This window comes from Diabrotica undecimpunctata, chromosome 7 (assembly GCF_040954645.1).
Source record: "Diabrotica undecimpunctata isolate CICGRU chromosome 7, icDiaUnde3, whole genome shotgun sequence".
Classification (NCBI taxonomy): Eukaryota; Metazoa; Arthropoda; class Insecta; order Coleoptera; family Chrysomelidae; genus Diabrotica; species Diabrotica undecimpunctata.
In genome coordinates this window covers 132,935,408-132,954,729 of record NC_092809.1, presented here as the reverse complement: position 1 = coordinate 132,954,729, position 19,322 = coordinate 132,935,408, and the positions used below count along the sequence as shown (strand labels likewise).

The window sequence follows — 19,322 nt, the reverse complement described above, 5'->3', positions numbered from 1 at the left end:
AATAAAAATTATTCTGCATTAACCATATTATTAAATTGTTTTATATGTGTTGCATGTTTTTAATGTAATTTTTTTGTCCGAGGTCTTTGCAAATAAATTTAGAACACATGTCATATCGTCTTCGATTTGCGTTGCTTTCACTCTATATTTTATGCCACCAGTTGTTTCCCTAGTTGTTCAATAAGCAATTTTCTTAGTCTTTATTGACTTCTGATCTTCATACTACATACTTTGTTTACCGTATAACTTAAGCATTGCAAGTTTTTTGGACCATATGTTTTCTCCAATTTAGGTTTTTATCTATGTGGATACCCAGATATTTGACATCGTTCCAAGCGGGTAGTAATTTTCGATTTATAGATAACTGAGGGCAATTCTCTCTTTTTAATGTGAAGTGATGTGAGTCGATTAAGTATTATCTACTTTAACACACCATAGTTTAACCAATTTTATAATTGGTTTAAATGGTTTTTCAAATTTTTCAATGCTAATCTTGGATTTACATGAGTGACCATTGAGACGGTATGATCTGCATACGTAGCAATCATAGCAATGTTTGTGGTAATGATCTCAGCTGTGTACAGTAAATATAGGGTTGGACCAAGCACACTATCTTGAGGGACTCCTGCCGAGATCGAATATAGGGGAGTGCAAGCTTAGCCATGATTAATTACAAAGGATCTATCTGTTTTATATGACTGTAGAATTTTAGCTATGGGATAAGGTATCTGTGACTTAATTTTGGAAATTAGATCATCATGCCAGACCTTTTTAAATGCCTGCGAGACATCTAGTAAGGCAGTTGTACTGTAGGACTTGTTTTCAAGGGCATCTCTAGCTGTTATGACTACTCTATGTATTTGCTCGATGGTACCATGTTTTTGCCTAAAGCCAAATTGGTAGGTTGTTATTAAGTTATTTTTCAAGATAATAGGTCCGATTCAAATCGAAAGGATCTTTTCAAAAAGCTTTGCGAGAGTTGGTAGAAGACTTATTGTATGGTATGATGAGACCTCATTTGGGTGTTTACCAGATTTTGGCCGCATAATTATTTTAGCTACTTTCGACATGACAGGAAAGTAACCAATTTTTATGATAGCGTTGAAAATATATAGTATTACCCTGTTGGCCTTTTTAGGTAAATTCTTTAGTATAAGACCCGTGATAAGATCATGACTGGGTGCTTTATTTTTGTTTAATTTTGCAACGAATACTGTGATTTCACAAATATTTATTTTTTTGATGGGTGGACTCATCTGATATGGAGCTTCCAGTATGTCTAAAATAAGTTTGTAGTCATCTGCATGAGCTTATTTTTGATAAGCTTGACATACAGATATAAGCTGTTCCGCAAAAGTACTTGCTTTGTCTTCATCACTACGAGCCCAGATATCATCGTATTTTCTTATAGAAAACTATCTTAGTTTGTTGTTGTAATTTCAGTTTCCTTGCCATTTTCCATAGTGAGTGGTCTTTATTTTCACTTACAGAAAGGTTTTTCAAAAAATGTTTAATTCCAGTATCCTTGTATTCGTGACCATTAAATGTGTTTACAGATAATAGCACATGTAGCACATTAAATTCCTTAAAAGAAAATGTTTTAGCGTCTAGTGGCATAAGTACATAAAATTAATGCTTAGTGCCCCTGATGCTTTAAAGAGGCGACTTTATTTGGAAAATATTTTATTTTATACTAGCTGTGACACGCCATAAACTGTAAAACATATTATTATAGTATAGACTATCATCTAGATAGATAAGATAGTGAACTACTAAGATATTTACGTGATGAGAGACACTAAGATAACACCAAGGGTGTTATTAATATAATTACGCCCGGAGAGCAATATAATTTATGGATGGATATTGCTCAATGGGCGTAATCATCCGGTAACACCAGCGGTACATACAAGATTTTAGTTTTCACTTAACTTTCACATAATATAAAAACTAAAATTAAGACGTTGTTACTTGTTTGAAGTAGTCTGACAGTTGTTGATATTTTGACGTTTGTTAATTATATTATGTAGTTGTCAGTTAGATTTATATCATTTATTTATACTCAGTTGTTAAAAAAATGTACTTTCAGTATTTATAAACATTGTTAAGATTAAAAAATGTTAGTTCTATAACATTTACTTCTTTTAAAATTGTTTAAAATAAAAAAAATCGTTCTATAACATTTGCTTTTCTTTCTTTACAAAAGTGCGTTATACATAAGCGTGCGCTTATTAAGCCCTAGGATATAACAAGTGTATTTATGGTAACCGGATATAAAGAAAAATAAACAAATAATATGCAAGTGAAAAATTTCAAAAAAAGTTTTTGATATTCACTACATTATATAAAAATAAAAAAATTTAATTTGTATATTGAGTTTGCATATTTAATGCGGATAATTCAATAAGAAATAAAAGAAATGATTAGAAAACTTTCTTATACCGGACAATAAGAAAATATTCAATTTTGCAATTCAATCAACACTCTAGAAATACTTACAACGAACAAATATTTAAAAACAAACTATATAGTGGTAAACAAAATGTTCACTTCAAAAGACAAACAGTACCTGTTAAAAATTGTCTGATTTTTGCGTTTTAAAACAATAGTATGCTGTTGATTAGACGATGAAAAGCTTAATTTTCATTCAATTATATATGACAATATGTCTGTAATGCAACAACTGTAAAGGTAATAGTATTTTCCTTCTTAAACCACACACAGAAATCATAGCAAATGTTTTAATAAATAATCCCATTACAATAATTGCCAAGGCTTTATATCTATTGAAGTAAATTCATTAGTTAACAACTCGTTTCCGCTTCGATAGTTTTTCTTCTGTGAAGGAAGGCAGTAATTAGTGAGTCAGTCAGTTCATTAAGGCGTTTCTTGTAAAAGCAATAATTAGCCAGATATCTAACTAATGTCGTTAATTTACAGAGTTGTATTGATAAAATAACGGCCATTTTGCTTTATGTCTGGCATTGATTGGTTCGGCAGATGTTCACAAACAACGGTGGTTTATATATAGAGTCGACATCACGTTTTGGGGTTTTGTTGGATTTTTTTTTTAGTTACAAGAATAAATCGGCATTAACTACTAATAATAAAATAAGTTAACGAAAGACATACACAGAACATCTTAAATCTAGCTTTGGTGGCTTACGAGTGGAAATCATAAAGTTGCAGGAGTGTTGTCTAAAAGCTACGTCCAAAGACCGATCTAATGAAGGCGATACAGGCAAATATAAAGATTAATAAATATGAGAGCATGAAATGCAGGTAATAAAATACAAAATCAAAATTATTCTATTCGAAATAGAAACATTTGAAATGGAAATGGATATATATAGTTCTGCCATAAATATTGTAACAAGGTCTTTAACTAATAAAAAATTACCTACTGCTTTGATTAAAAAAAAATATACACACTTTATTACTAAAATAATGAACTACCAACTACAAAAAATGATCCAATCGCCACTGTTTGACTAAGTACAGTACAAATGTTTTTTAGGTCATTCATCGATTGCTGTATGAATGATATTTTTAGGGAAATTGTCCCTAACTTCTACTAGCGCCTGTTTCAATGACCACATTATGGTGTCGTCTTAGACAAACCATACCCTCTAAAACTGAGCACAATTTGTAGTTGAATGGATTATGCTTTGGACAGGCTGGCGGTCAATCGTCACTACTAATAAATTCGGGCACATGGTTTTCAAGCCACTGTTAAGTAGTTTTGGCTTTATGCGCGGGTGCAGATTCCTCTTGAAATATCCATTGTCTATTTTGAAACATAGTGTGGTTGAGTTGGGCTTGTAAATTGGTTAAAATGTCCGGTTGATAATTTTAGCCGCTGTTTTAACGCCGCCCGTTTTACAAAAATATGAAGATGTGACCCCGTCTTAGAAGACTCCCCACCAAACCATCACTGAGGCGGGATAATGACTTCGTTTGATCCTTGACAGTAGTTCGCGGGTTTCCTTGAATGACTGTGCATAAACTTTACTGTTACGATACATCGTTACCTACTTAACCACATATCATTACATCTTCGTACTGTTTTCACTACACTTTATTTTATTTATCCACTTTCCCTCAGGGTTTGGTTCCGGATCTCTGGAGACTTCAGCCTCTTGTAGAGTCTTTTCTCCTTTCACAATAATATTAAAACATCACATAACTTTAGTAAATTTAACAGATCCACCTAAAACCCAACTACTCTTGCAGTTTTTACATATCGTTACAATACACACCAAAAGCCTATTAACTTCATCTACCTTAAACTCAAACTTATAACTCATCCTTTTTATATTTCTCATGTACCAAATGTTCCCTTTAACATGTAGGGCCTTTTTCTTTTTCTTCAGTTATAACTTGAGCAATGTTTGAACAATATGATACCAAACCACCTTTCAGCCATCAATTTTCTGTTTGTCTTGCATACTGGTCAACACACAAAATAACTTACCATCTTTATTCTTCACACCAAACCAGTAATTTATATTCATAACCTTATAACTTAAAAAAATTTATTATATTTACCAGGTACCAAATGTTGTTTTTTGACATAGAGGGCCTTCCATGCTTAAGTTGTAAGTTAAGCACTACATGAACATTACATTACAAAAACATTCTTTTCATATTCAAATTTCATCTCAACAGCACATTCAAACATATCATTTACTATATCATTCCTCAACAATAAATTTTATAGAAACATCTTCCTACATATGTCTTTTTTACTATTGTCCTAGGTCCCAAATGTTTCATAACATACAGGACCTGTTGTTAAAATCTTTAGTTAAGAACAAATAAATTTAGACACATATATAGTTGGTTGCCTATCGATACCTACAAAAGTTCATGTACTCCAGTCTACCTACATTAATTTATTAAACAAATTTTTTCAATGTTTTTCAACATAAATATAGGACAAATTCACATTACAGACCACAACATTGATGGTTGATACTGTTATATTATTATAATTTTAACTTATTCAATTTTAAATATTGCTGGCTTCTGTCATTTTTAGACAACTACCGTAAGTTGCACTGACTGCTTTGTTCCGATATCCGTCCTAACATGTCAATATTGTCATTTTTATCAGTTGTTATCAACAGGTCTTTGAAGACACTTTGTCTCAGGACCATTTACCTATGTAGAGCCATACGTTGCCATGTTACCAATTCCAACGGTAACTTAAACATCCTAATTTATAAAAATATATAATGTAACATATCTATAAAATCGACAGGGGTGTGTATTGTCACCACTACTATTCAATGCATACTCTGAAGAAATTATGAAAAGAGCTCTTGAGGGAGAAACAGCAGGAATCTATCTATCTATCTATCAATCTATCAGGATACTATCATAATAACAACCTCCGAAACCTCCAAAAGTTAATGAACAAGATAGTTGAGTATGGAGAGGAATATGGATTATCAATAAACACCAAGAAAATCAAATTTATGAGGATATCAAAAACCCAAAATAATGGTGAAAGCCTGACAATTAACGTTAGTGCTTTAGAACAAGTTGAAAACTACCACTATCTTGGCACAATAATTAATCACACAAACGATTACTCCAAAGAAATCAAAGTTCGAATAGAGAAAGCACGTAAAAACTTCAATAAAATGAGAAAGGTACTTTGTGCAAGAGAACTAAAATTGGACTTGAGAGTTAGGCTGGCAAGGTGCTATATTTTCTCGACTCTGCTTCATGGGATAGAAGCATGGACACTTAACGCGTCGACTGCTAAAAAGTTGGAAGCATTTGAAATGTGGGTGTATAGAAGAATCCTGAAGATATCATGGACCGAGCATGTAACAAACAACGAAGTCATGAGAAGAATCAACAAAAGAATGAAAGTATTGGAAACCATCAACACACGAAAGCTGCAATACCTGGGGCATGTTATGCGTAATGAGAGATACAACCTACTTCAATTGATTATACAAGGGAAAATCCAGGGCAAGAGAAGTGTAGGAAGAAGAAGAATCTCATGGTTGCGTAACTTGAGGGAATGGTACGGATGCACATCAATTGAACTATTCAGAGCAGCAGCATCTAAGAAGATCTATAAATTAATAACATTTAAAGGGTTTTCACCCATATATTTTAGTGGCTCATAGCATGTATACTTCGTAAGTATTAACCACATTTTGCATAATCTTAGTCAACATTTTAAATTTTACGTTCTTTTTAATTAAAGTGGTTATATACTTTCAGGTTACACTGATGATGGAATTTAAATTCCGAAAACGTTCTTTAACGTATTTGTGATATAGCCGGTTTGGGTATTCTATTATATACCTTTTATAAAGGATTTGAAATAAAATTTTTTTGCTGTTTTGTTTACAGAAAGTTTTCTCCACAGTAAAAAATTTTTCTGTGAAGAAAAATCTGTAAAATAATTTGCTTGTAACGCTCTCTTTACCGTACAACGGCAACAGCCATCTTGAATTTTTTTACTATTTTGTTTTAAGACTTAAGTATTGTTTGATATTAAGATACCAAGGTACGTACCCTTGAGATATGTATATAGAGACTCAGGACAAACAAGAATCCTACGCACGCTAGACGAGAGAGCATATTAAATTTTCAACGGACTAAGAAACCACCCCAGCAGAATGTTAAGAGAGCTGACTAACTACAATGAAAATACAAGGACGGTACACAGAAGACCAAAACAACAGATAGCTCGATATAGGGAGAACCCGAACGAATAAATAAAGAATGAGATGGTTGCAAGAAGAACGAACAAAGAAATGCAGTCAATCAGAAAACACACCAAAAAAACTCTGGCGAGAGGGTACGCTTTTCTTTTTTAGGTTTTTAGGTAATTATAAGTCCAATATACACCGGGGTGTGTGAGAGCCTTATACACTTGGGAATGCACACCCCAATACACGCACACAAATAGGATTCAGGAAAAAAGGAACGAATTGTTGCCCAGGTATTTTATAGTCCCGAAGCCACAAGGAAGTCCACAAAAAAAAAATGTGTTTTCTGATTAAATAACGTAAATTCATATTGATATATTCATAGTTTTCATTAAACCGTTTAACGTAAATTTACCTTATATAGTAAATATAGAAGGGGCCCGCCAGGCCTTCTATATACCGTTCCGCGGACTAGGCCCTTAAGGCAGATCGAAATGAAAGATCTACTCGCGAAATCCGAGCACTGAGGTCATGTGCGGCATACATGGGCTTGGTGGCCGGACCCCTCGGGTGCTCAGCCGGCGAGGAGAACAAAATTTATTTTGCTAAATCGGCGGCTGAGTGACCGAGCACAAACTCTTTTCCGGACATAGAGTCATCAGCTCAGGCTGATGGCTCTATGGTCGGAACACACGCTCTTTTTTCTTTTTTTTTAGGGACTCAAGTCCCGACGTAAAGCTAGAGTAAAATCAATAGAGTCAGTAAAGTAAATAGGGAGAAAAGCCTAGATGTAGCTACCCCTACAGTTAGGTGGCATAACCACATTCACTAAAAACCGAGGATGTCCTATTATAAGGGCATCTTAAGTAAATTTCAGATCATAAGCCTCCTCACGTAAGTCACACGATAAGGAGGGGTGGTGGAAAAGCCTGGGGGTCAGATAGGTACCACTTCGACTAGCGAAGTGTGACCGGTTTGATCTTCGGACATGTGGATCCCATTCTTACATTGGTATACACATGTTCCTAGGGGCAGGGTTGATCACTGCGTGTGTGTGTGTGTGTTTGATACTGCGACTTATGGTTCTCGACGCAATACATTTCTCGAGCCATGATTTTTTGTTTTCGGACAGGATTTCGGTTAATTCTTGACCTAACTACGTTAATAACCTGTGACGTACGGGGCACGCGAGGCTCGCTGGATCTTTTACGGTCACTTACTGCTCCCGTAGACAAAAACAAATTAAAAGTGAGATACACAAACACACTCGTCACATTTAACGGATTTAGTAATTGAAAATTACGAGCTCTTTATATTCTTCACTTATGAAAAGCAATGACAGCAATACCATATCTGTCCACCACATCTTAACGGCTTAAACTAGACTGGAATATTTTGACGCATTTGTAGTAAACATGTTAACTGTCAATATTGTCAAACTTACTTTTAGCTGCGTTTAGTTTGTCAGCCCTACAGTGGTTCATTGGAAAACGGAATTACTAAAGTAGTAAAAAGAGGTCACCGAGACAGTTCTAAAAATATCACATTTACTGGCTGTAATGGTTTTTATAACCGAAATACAGGGTATTTTATCGATTTTGCTTATTACTTTTTCAATCCAGAACTTTAGAATCACCCTGTATATTTTTTTATATTTGGTACATATTTTTGGTTTCGCCAGTTTTTTATATTTGGGTTTTCATGTTTTTATATCTTTATTCATTTATTATTCCTTGTATATCTTTTGTTTTTGATACTAGTCTCAATTTAAAAAGTAAAGAGTAGTTTCGTCGTTCAGTTGATCTGCACGGTAACTTTCTGATTTTATGTTTTCACGCTTAATATATTTCATTATTGTGATCGTTATTTCTGTATTGTTGATCTCACCAAATAGTGGTCTGATCCAGAGGTGGCTCCTTTATATACTCTCGTTTGTTGGACCTGTAGTGATTCCTTCATCCCATCTCTCTAGTACTTTTCTCATTACATATTCAGAATATATGTTGTACGATAGTGGTGATAGTATACAGCCCCGTCTAGTTCCATTCTTTTTTTTTTTGAACGCATCTGAATATATTCCGTATATTTTAACCTTGGCTGGGTTTTTATCATACAGATTACTTATAAGGTTAACTTGGTGCTCGAATATTTTGAGGTCCTGTTTATCTAGTCTGTCAGACTCTTTAGTTATTTATACGGATGCCTCAAAGTCTATTGTTGGTACTGGGTGTACTTTCTACATTCCATCAACTAATACAGAAAAACTTTGTCGACCAAATCCTAGTTTTTCAATCTTTAGTGCTGAAGCTGTAGCAATATATGAAGCATTAAGATACTTTGAAAACACTCAGAATACATCTGTTACAATAGTATCTGACTCATTGTCTGTTATGTTAACCATTGAAACTTTAAATTTTCCTAGCAATAACTCAAATATATATGTCTTTCAAATTAAAAAACTTGTTTATGACCTTTATAAAAACCGAAGAGTTGTTCATTTTTTGTGGGTTAAAGCACATATAGGTCTTAAATACAACGAACATGTTGACCTATTAGCTAAAAAGGCCATTGATACCGGAACGCAAGCTGATCACCAAATCTGTAGACAAGACGCATTAACAATAATTAAAAATAATATCAATAGTAAATGGAAACAATCTTGGCATATATATATATATATATATATATATATATATATATAGTACGCAGTCTTCCTCGCAATATGCTTCTATACAGCCTTTAATCCCAAGTGATTATTGGTTTAAAAATTATTCTGTTCCACGAAGGTATATAACATCCATAATTAGAATAAAATTTGGACACGCCTGCTATCCTAGTCATCTGTCCAAACTAAAAATCGTAAATTCAAATTTATGTCAAGACGTAAAAAAGAAGGTGATTTAAATCACATTTTCTTCAAGTGTAAAAAATACACAAAACAAACTGAAGATCTAATAAAAAATTTAGTCAACATCAAAATTTTTCCTCCGTACAATATGTGCTATCTGCTATCTCTAAATATAAGAGTTGTGAATGAATGTTTGATGGAATTTATTTGCAAAAGTAAGCTTAATATTTAACTGTAATTAGAATCCTAACCTCTGTTTTACATCATTTGTTATTACCCTCTATCCGTGACCCAATCTAGTTTGTCTTAAAAGCAATGTCTTGATGGGTCCCTAGACGAGAAACGAGTGTCCATGTTTTATCTCTATCCTATCCTTAATAATCATTTTAATGCTTAAAATTTGTAATGCTTTGAAATTTATATTATCTTTTCATTCTTTTGGGTAGAAAATTTTCATGTTGTTACTGGCTGTATGGCACTTGCCTATGCCATTAAAACAAAAAAAAAAAACAAAAAAAAAAAAAAGTTAACTTGGTGAACATTTTACTGAATCAAAAGCTTTTGTGTAATCCACGAAACAGAGCAGCATTGGTATGTTGTGTTTTCTAAGTTTTACAACCTGATTGTAAACCATTAACTAGAAATTAATTTCCGTTTACAGATTTTTTTCTTCTTCTGGCTTTCTGGCTAATTTAATTTAATTCTCCTTCCTCTTTTCCTTCCTTTATGTAAGTTATTCTGCTTGTTCATTGGTGGGTTGTTGCCTCTATGGAAGGTTTTCAATTCCATCTCTTGGGTGGTCGACCTTCTACCACTTGTTGATTGTTCTTTTGCTACTTTAATGAGTCTTGTATCCGTTATTCCACTAATAGCCCGATTAAGAACACTATGGCCCCAAGAAAATACATCAATGACGAAAATTTGAAAATAGTTGGATGAAAGTGTCTTTTATTAAATTAAAAATGTTTACATTCCTAAAATACCTTCTTTTTCAAAAATTTTGAAATTTCCAAAAGGATTGAGCTTTCCTTATATGGGGCTGTATTTTAAAAAATAATGACAACCAATAATTTTTTTAGAAAATCTTAAAAATTTGTAAAAATATTTTTTTTATTCCTTTGGTAGTTTCTGAGGTATAGCCCTTTCTGTAACTGCTTAGTTATGTATGCGCTAGCTCATACAAGATGACAAATTTTTGAATTAATTAATTTTTTAATCAATATTTGGGGACCTCAACTTTAATATGAATGAATTTGCACAGCAAATTAGAAATTATTTAATTTAGAAAAATAGGTTTAAAGATAAACGCATATTATGGTTTTTGAGATCAAGCAATATTTTTCGTCATAAAAATTTATAAAATAATTTAAATATTACTTTTATATTTACATTCCAGAGTATTTAGATAATTTTTATATTAAAATTTTTTTTAATATTGCTTGTAAGGGTAAAAAAATTTGTTGTGTTATGATAACAATTGTTATTATTTTATTTTTAAGTGCACTTTTTAAAATTCAATCTAAAATATCTGTGTTGAGAAGAAATGTCCTTTTTTGAAATCATTTTTTACTTTTTTTAACGATAATATTTTTAATTAAAAAATATTTTTTACTTACATGCCGATAAAATTTAGAAATATATATCTAAAATTTATTTAATTATTTATTAAATTAACATAATACACCATTAAAACTGCACACATATAATACTAACATAATTGTTATATATGTTGTATCAGACAGCACCCTTATACTGGTTATTGTAATTTTAGCATTTATTTTACCGTATACCGTAGACCTGAAGATGTATAAAAAATTATAGTATGCAAAACCATGTGGTAGAATAAATTGATTGTGGGTAAGTCTTGGTCTAATTTCTTTTTACCTAAATTGAAATGGACTCACATAGGCAACATTTTCAAGATTATAATTAATCTTAGTGTACAATAATCATTATGATCGTATTATACACTACGTATAAATCTGTTTAAAATTGTTATGACGCATTTTTGCTCTCCATTAGTGTTGTGCACGAATTTAATGTTCGGTACTGCTTATTTTGGCTAATACTCTAAATATTATTTAGTTATTTTAATTTTAATTTATCAAAAATGATCTTACCTGGAACCTTTATTTTTGTACTTAGTCAAACCTCCGGCATTTAGAAAACTTCCTGATCTTGGGATGGTCACTTTAGTAAGAATGTCACCAGAGTTTTCAGCTTTTCTTATTGCCTCTTCACTTTTTCGCACGACCTTCTTCAAACACTTCGGTCCTCCATCGTTCATTACTTGCTTCATTTCTGCGTGTAGCTGTTTCTGTTCATTGCTCATGTATGTATTGATTTTATCTAAAAGTATTATTTATAGAGTTACTGTTACATAAGTCTTCTTTTTAACAATTGTTAGGAATTTTTATATGATTACAGTATTGTCGATTACACTATTGTTATTAATATGGAAAAGGCAAGGAAAGACATTATAATCTCAAGAAAGTTAAAACAGTAATACTATGTGTAGTTATTATGGCAACATAAAACTCCAATTCTAGCCTCATTATTGCATTCTGGCAGAAAAATAAATAACGCTCTAAACTTCATTCGTTTTACATATTCTTATCCGTTAACAAACGCACGTGAAAGCCAAACAGAGTCGTACTAAAGTATATTATATGATTTTTAAAAATGTTTACTTTTGAAACTATTAGTGTAAGAATTTCTTGAAATTTATTCACTGTGAGCAAAATTTAATGTTCCATTGAAGGAAAATGTGCTAAAATAAAATATTCATTAACTAAGAGATGCATAACAAAGTAAACATTTTGAATAAAAAAGCAACACGCTACAATTTGAATTTAAACTGAATGGCAAGTTTGGATCTGTAATATGAGAATCCGTCTGGCTTAAGGCAATAAATTATATTTAATAGCCTCTTGACGAATGAGAGGGCAAATATCAACACGTGCTCATGTTTACAGATGGGAATTTGCTAAATGAATAAACTTTAGGTATGTTCCAATCAGGAAATCTTGCCAACGTCTGTAAAAAAATGGAGAGACTAAAGTTAGATATCCTAGTATTGAATGAAGAATATATAGTGCTAAAAAATATTCTACCAAATGGATCCTATAATAAACGCCAACAAAATAAAATACATAAATATAAGCAGACAACCACAATTCAAGACGACGACATTCAGACAGTTAACCCTTTATTTACCCGACGGGACTCTGAAGTCCCAAAATTTTAAATCGTTATGATTTTCTTACTACGGCAAAAGTTGGCGTAATTCCTGGCGGGACTGAGGCGTACAACGTTTGTCTAACCTAAAAAAATATTTAATCGGGTTTATTCGCTGACAATCGTCGGTAATTGAATTTATTGTAACAGTAACTGTTGCCGGTGGACGTTTCTTGATGCAAACACAATTATACGTGTTTATCATTATTGTTTATACTGTTTCTGCGGAATTTTATTTGTGAATCAGACGCAATACACTTTAGGGTAAGCACCAATAAAACATTTAGTTTGTTATGATGATAATTACATCTCATATTACTATCCAATGCCTTGGGACTCTCAAGTCCCGTCAGGATTCAAAACATGTTTTTATATTACTTTCTTTTAGAACGGAAAGTAAATGGAAGGATTGTATGAAAAACCTTTATCAGAAAAGTAACTAGAAGAACTTGCAATATAAATTCTGGAGCTACCAGATAATGTCGAAATTAGTGAATATGAAGACAACGATTCTGATGACGATAATGAAATAAGAGGTGTTGGTCCATCTGCAGCTGAAGAAAGTGAATTAGTTGAAAATTATGTAGGTGAGATTGAAGAATCAGGACTAGGAGAAGCTGTGGTTGAAGACGAACTAAATGAAAGCGTTGAACCTCTTGAAGGTAAACGGAAATGGCATAAGAAAGATGTCATCGAAAATATTCAAAGTTACCACTTAGAAGAAGGAGCAGTGAGTCCTGAGTTTGCAGGATGCATAACACCTACAATGTTTTTGTTAGACTACTCGGAGATATTGTGAACCTATCAAAGTAATTTGTATGCAGTACAGAACAACAATATACTGAATATAAAGGAAGGTGAATAACTGGCCTTTATCGGGCTGAACTTTGTAATTTTTTCTTCATTTTTGTGTAGTTGGAGCCGTATTTTTTCGTCAGCTCTCTTCTTTTACCTATTAGCTCTTTGGTATTTTGGCTTAGTTTTTCTTTATGAGTCAGAATGGTCGGGCAGCACTCCCTTTCCGTTTCTTTTAGAGCCTTAATTATGCCATCATTTGCTTGATCTACATCTTCTATTTCATCTTGCAAGTCTTGTATATGTCTGGTTAGTGAATCTTTATACAGGTCGTTGTTTTCTGGGAAAATCCATTTCTTTTTTCTTGTTTTTAGGATTATCTTTGTTCTTTCCAATTTATTATTTAATAATCTTAGCTAGGATGTCTTTGATTATTTATTTTCTGTTTGTTATGATATAATCTATTTCATTTTTGACACTGCCATCTGGCCTGATCCATGCCAATTAACCCTGAGGCTTTTTATCGAAAAAATAATTCATCATGAATAAATTTTCCTGGTGTAAGAAGTTCAGGCCCTTGTACATTTCTTTCGCCATAGCCATACTTACCCATTGCTACTTCTACATCGTCTTGTTTAAACCCCATTTTTACATTAAAGACGCCCATAATTATTGTGTAAATTGTTTTGTATTGTTTTGTTTTTTATATACAACACTAATTTTGTATGTAGATAATAATAAGCAAGTTGTCAAATCTACATATCATGATATAATAATTGCCAAGGTAAATTGTCATTTTGTATTTTTTTTTTAAATAATATTCGTTATTAAGATCATTTTTGAAATAAATATTTTACAAGGTCACCGAGAAAAATTAATGTTGAACTTTTTGTAAAAATGTAGTTGACCAGTAGAACGACCATATAAGCTACGTTTGATTGTTTTTTGTGTTTTGGCTACATGTATATATTGGTTTTAAAGAGAGGTTAGGCCTATATGTCATATTGTTTTTATTCTTTCTCAAACCAATCTTCTAACATTTCTAAGATTTCGAGTTTTCCTTGTCACTTAAAGAGTAAGATGGCGCCCTTTTTCCTTTTTATTTAGTTCCATTTTTTTCTATTGTCTTTTAGTTAGTAAGATTCTCTTTTTCACTTCCTTTCTGACTTCAGTACCCTCCGTTCCGTTTAACGATCTGTAGACCCGCGTCCTAAAGCTCGTTGTCTTCCTCAAAACACCTGAGTGCCAGTTTGCATAGTGAACGTATTTAGACGTCTTTAGAAAACAGATTTATACGGAATCGGATAGATACGGATTTAAAAATTGACGTCTACCTTATATTGCAAGACTAAACTTCCCCTTGGGATAAGTCTTATGTTACCCACAATAATACTCAACTACTGGGCATCCCTTTTTCCCATCCAGATTTAATTTACGTGATATGTGATCATTATGACTTGCTCTTCTATCAGGGAAGGTCCAGGTTACCTTGTCCTGCCATTGTATAGACAATGCATTTGTACAGTGGTGACCAAAGCCGCCTTTTGTCCTATTAGCGCATTCATGTCGTCTAACAATATTTTGATATCATCTCTGAAACAGCTTGTGTGCATTTATTCCAAAAAGTAAGAAGATAAAACTTAAAGAGTCTTGTTTATCTTATGGTTTGCCTTTAGTCAGAGGATACAAGTTAATCAAAATATAGCTAAAGAATATTTTTAAGCACATATAGCATATTCTTTGGCTGTAGGCTTGTAGTCAATCACCAAGAGTTTATTTGTTTTTATTTTATAATTAACCATACCCCATCTAGGTTTATTTTCACAATTATATTTCTTCTTCTTGTAATACTAGGTCTTGGGACTCGCTTTTGTGATGATTACTGCTACTTTCTCACATCTCTTAAAGGATATAACATAAGCAACGTTAACACTTCTTCTAAAATAAGACAATCAAAAGTTATATCTACAAAACACATTATATTGATTGTCTTATATTCCAATGATTTCAATTAATTCCAATTAGAAATGGTGTGTGCACAAGAGACGGTTTATTCGGCTTAAATGTGCTGGTCCAGAGATGCATGGATATGAATGAGAACGTTTACTTCTGTTTTGTAGATTTTGAAAAGCCATTTGATAAGGTTCAACATAAAAAACTTTTAGATATATTAAAAAGCAAAAATATTAGCAGTCGTGATATGAAAGTTGTATCTAATTTATATTGAAATCAAACTTTCAATGTGAGAGTTGACAACCAGAACACCCTAGATATCAAAATACAGAGAGGAGTGCTCCAGGGTTGTGTGCTGTCACCACTACTCTTCAATGTCTACAGAGAAGCGATATGAAGAAGCGCTCTCAGATTTAATAGAAGGTATATCTATCAATGGGAAAGTTTTGAATGATTTGCGTTTTGCTGACGATACAGTAATAATGACGGATAACAACAATGATTTACAGAACGTAATGCAACGACTTAATGAATGCTGTCATGAATACGAACTAAGGATAAATTTGAAAAAATCTAAATGCATGATCATAATCAAATCAGCAGATGCAAATATCCAATTGATTATTGAGGATACTGTAATTGAGTGTGGATACCTACAAATACTTAGGAACATGGATAATATCAAATGTAGACCACACCAAAAAAGGTAAGGACTACGCCTAGGAATGCTTTAGTGTTACGTGTTTACTACTTTTCTTTATGGCGTGGAAGCATGGACATTAAAACAAGTGCATCTGAATAAGTTGGCCGCCTTTGAATTTTGGTGATACAAAAGAAACCTACGAATATCATGGACTTAAAGAATGTCAAATGCAAAAGTTACTAAAATAATAGGAAATGAAGCTGAAATAATATTGACTATTAAAAGAGGAAAACTTGAGTACTTAGTCCATATTATGAGAAGGCAAACATACTCATTATTGCAGCTTATTATGCAAAGCAAAATTCAAGAAAACCGAAATGTGGGAAGACTATCGTGGCTTAAGAAATTGAGGGAATGGTTTGAAAGCAGTAGAGCAGAACTATTTAGACCGGCAGTCAACAGGGTTCGCTTAGCCATGATGATTTCCAACCTTTGATAGAAGATGGAACATAAAGAAGAAGAAGGTATTCCGAAATAATATTTTTTCGGCAATCACTCTGGGTATAGATACAGCCTTTATTGTTAAACAAATTTCTCGAAAACTATGTTGATTTTTACCTATTTACTTAAGTAAATATACTTTATTTAATAACAATAGAAATACTGATTAGAGAAAGCAACATAAAGATAAAAAATGAACTTTTAAAAACTATTAGATTATTACAACACTGCATCTGACAATTTCTGCAGCAGTAATCGCCGAAACATTAAAAAAAACAAGACCAGACCACGACTTGATGATTTTTTTTTTACCTGTAAAAGATTTTGGTTTGATTTCTTTAAATCCTTCTTGTCCAGATTCACTAGAATTTTTTGTAGGAGTAACACTATTACTATTCATAAAATCACTACTCTTTTCACTGCTATTGAGTCTTATTGGCTCTTCGTAAGGAACTATGGCATCTAAATCTTCCGGTTTAGGTTTGAATTCTGGTGCTTTGGGTGCTCGTTTTGATTTTGTACTCTTCTTTGGTTGTCTTTGAGAGTTTGAGAGTAAGGGCCGTGTATCTGGTATCTGAAATCAAGAAATTTTTGTTTAAATATTTTGAATTTAGTATATTTTAAACAAAAGAACATTGACAGTAAAATTTTAAAGTATACAACTAAAGTATTTAGACTTTACTTTTAAGTTTAAAAATTTTTAATTTGTTTTAAGAATAAAATATAATTGGAGCAAATTACAAATGTTTCCATTAATAATTTGTAGCATTTCTATTTTCCTTTCTATGTATTAAAACACCGAAAAATATTCTTAGTCTTTTTGCGTCGCTGAGATTAATAATATAAACATTTTAAGTTTGTTTATATATCACAGATAGGTATTTCTTTTCATTGTGATGCCGCTTTAGGATATTTTGTGCGTCAAATAAACAGGAATCTTTTCGGTAATGCGGGCAAGACACCGATTTTGGGAGAATGAAATTACTCTACGATGAGCCCATTGCCAGGGCAGTTGGTTTCGTTATTTAGTCCGGATTTTCTTCAAATTCATTATTGCATGTTTGTTATTCGTTTTTGTCATGGAAATATAGTGTAAAGTGATTTACTCTACGATGAGCCCGCTGCCAGGGCAGTTGGTTTTATTGTTTAGTCCGGATTCTCTTCAAATTCGTTATTCGTTTCTGTCATTGAAATATAGTGTAAAGATATTTACTCTACGATGGAGCGCGATAGGAGTCGGTTTCATTGTTTAGTCCGGATTTTCTAAAAAACTTTTTCCGGATTTTTTTTTATATTCGTCTGTTGTTATCGGAAATGGGTTAGTAAGCAGTAAAGTTAGGAAGAGATTTCGATTTGGAAGAGATAGCTTTCGGCAGTAGTCTTCAAAGCCGGCAAAATTTTTTAAGTTAAAAGATGAATTTGGGCTAAAAATGCGATTTGGCAGTTTTTGTTGAGTTAATTACTGATTTTTTGTGCTGTGCCTTATTTGAGAAATTTGTAAGATGGCGTTTCCAACTATTTGAGAGGTCCACATTAGATTAGATTAGATTAAGAGAGGTGGCCTTTCGGCCTATTCCACTGCGACCTTTTCAGATCTATTGTGATCCTCTAGTCCTAGATAACATTCTCTAGCCTGACCTTTTTTATAAAGTCTAGTAGCTTCGAGACTGTACCTTCCATGTAGCTATTTGCCGGTGGATTTTCTTCTCCTAATGCAAAGAACCGCACATTTGCCAGACTGTCACACTGACATAAAATGTGCTCTGCTGTTTCTTCTTCGAGGTGACAGAATCTGCACAGGTCATCATCTGATAATCCCATCAGCTTTAAGTGCCTATTCAGCTTACAGTGCCCCGTTAGAAGACCTACTATGACCTTGACTGTTTTCCTGTCTTTGCTTATTAGGTCTGCCGTAAATTTTGGCGAATGTTCTGTAATGAACTGTTTCGCCTGTCTTTGTCCTGGTGAATTCCTTCACCATTTCAGAGATTTGCGAGCTACCCACTTCCTTGTAGCCGTTCTTGTTACTGATTTAGCAACTCCGCAGAAGGGTTCCGGTCCAATGAATGACAATGATGAGCCTTGTTTGGCCATTTCATCTGCTTTTTCATTGCCCTTATGACCCTCGTGCCCCGGTACCCAGGCTACCGTGACCTTGCTACGGTCTCCTAGTTTATTTAGGGCACACACGCAATCCCATACTAGCTTAGAATTGACCTCTACAGAATTGAGTGCCTTAAGCGCTGCCTGACTATCTGTGAAGATGGCAACTGAACAGAACGTTCTTTCCTGCCTTTCTATTTCTTCCACGCAGTGATGGATTGCAGTTATTTCCGCCTGGAAAACTGTCACATCCTTAGATAGACTTACCGGGAAATCTATCCCTTGATTTGTCCCTACTATGCCGGCTCCCACACCCTCCGATGTTTTTGAGCCATCCGTGTACCAGGTAGCAGCAGCTTGTATGGGTACACCTTTATTCCAGTCTTCCCTGCCTGGTATCTTCCACAGAGGTCCACATGGTTTAAACAAGAAATTGAGTAGACGAGTTTTGAAGATTGCAGTTTGTTGTCATCCAGGAAAATCCGAAGCCCGAATCAGTGTCCTACTACCCAAGAATTGTCCATTTATAATCCATGGTCACTCCAGATCAGTTCCAGCTTGTGTG

The 19,322-nt window shown here is 33.3% G+C and overlaps 1 protein-coding gene across 2 annotated transcripts in view; it reads right to left on the bottom strand.

The window, feature by feature from the left end:
• Positions 1-19,322, bottom strand: part of LOC140445864 (uncharacterized) — a 262,320-nt gene that overhangs the window by 64,804 nt on the left and 178,194 nt on the right. For both annotated transcript variants that reach the window (XM_072538260.1, XM_072538261.1), the window contains exons 6-7: positions 16,967-17,228; positions 11,646-11,874 (exon numbers count right to left, since the gene is read on the bottom strand). In XM_072538260.1, the coding sequence (XP_072394361.1) occupies positions 11,646-11,874; positions 16,967-17,228 (491 nt within the window). The remainder of the gene's footprint in view (positions 1-11,645; positions 11,875-16,966; positions 17,229-19,322) is intronic.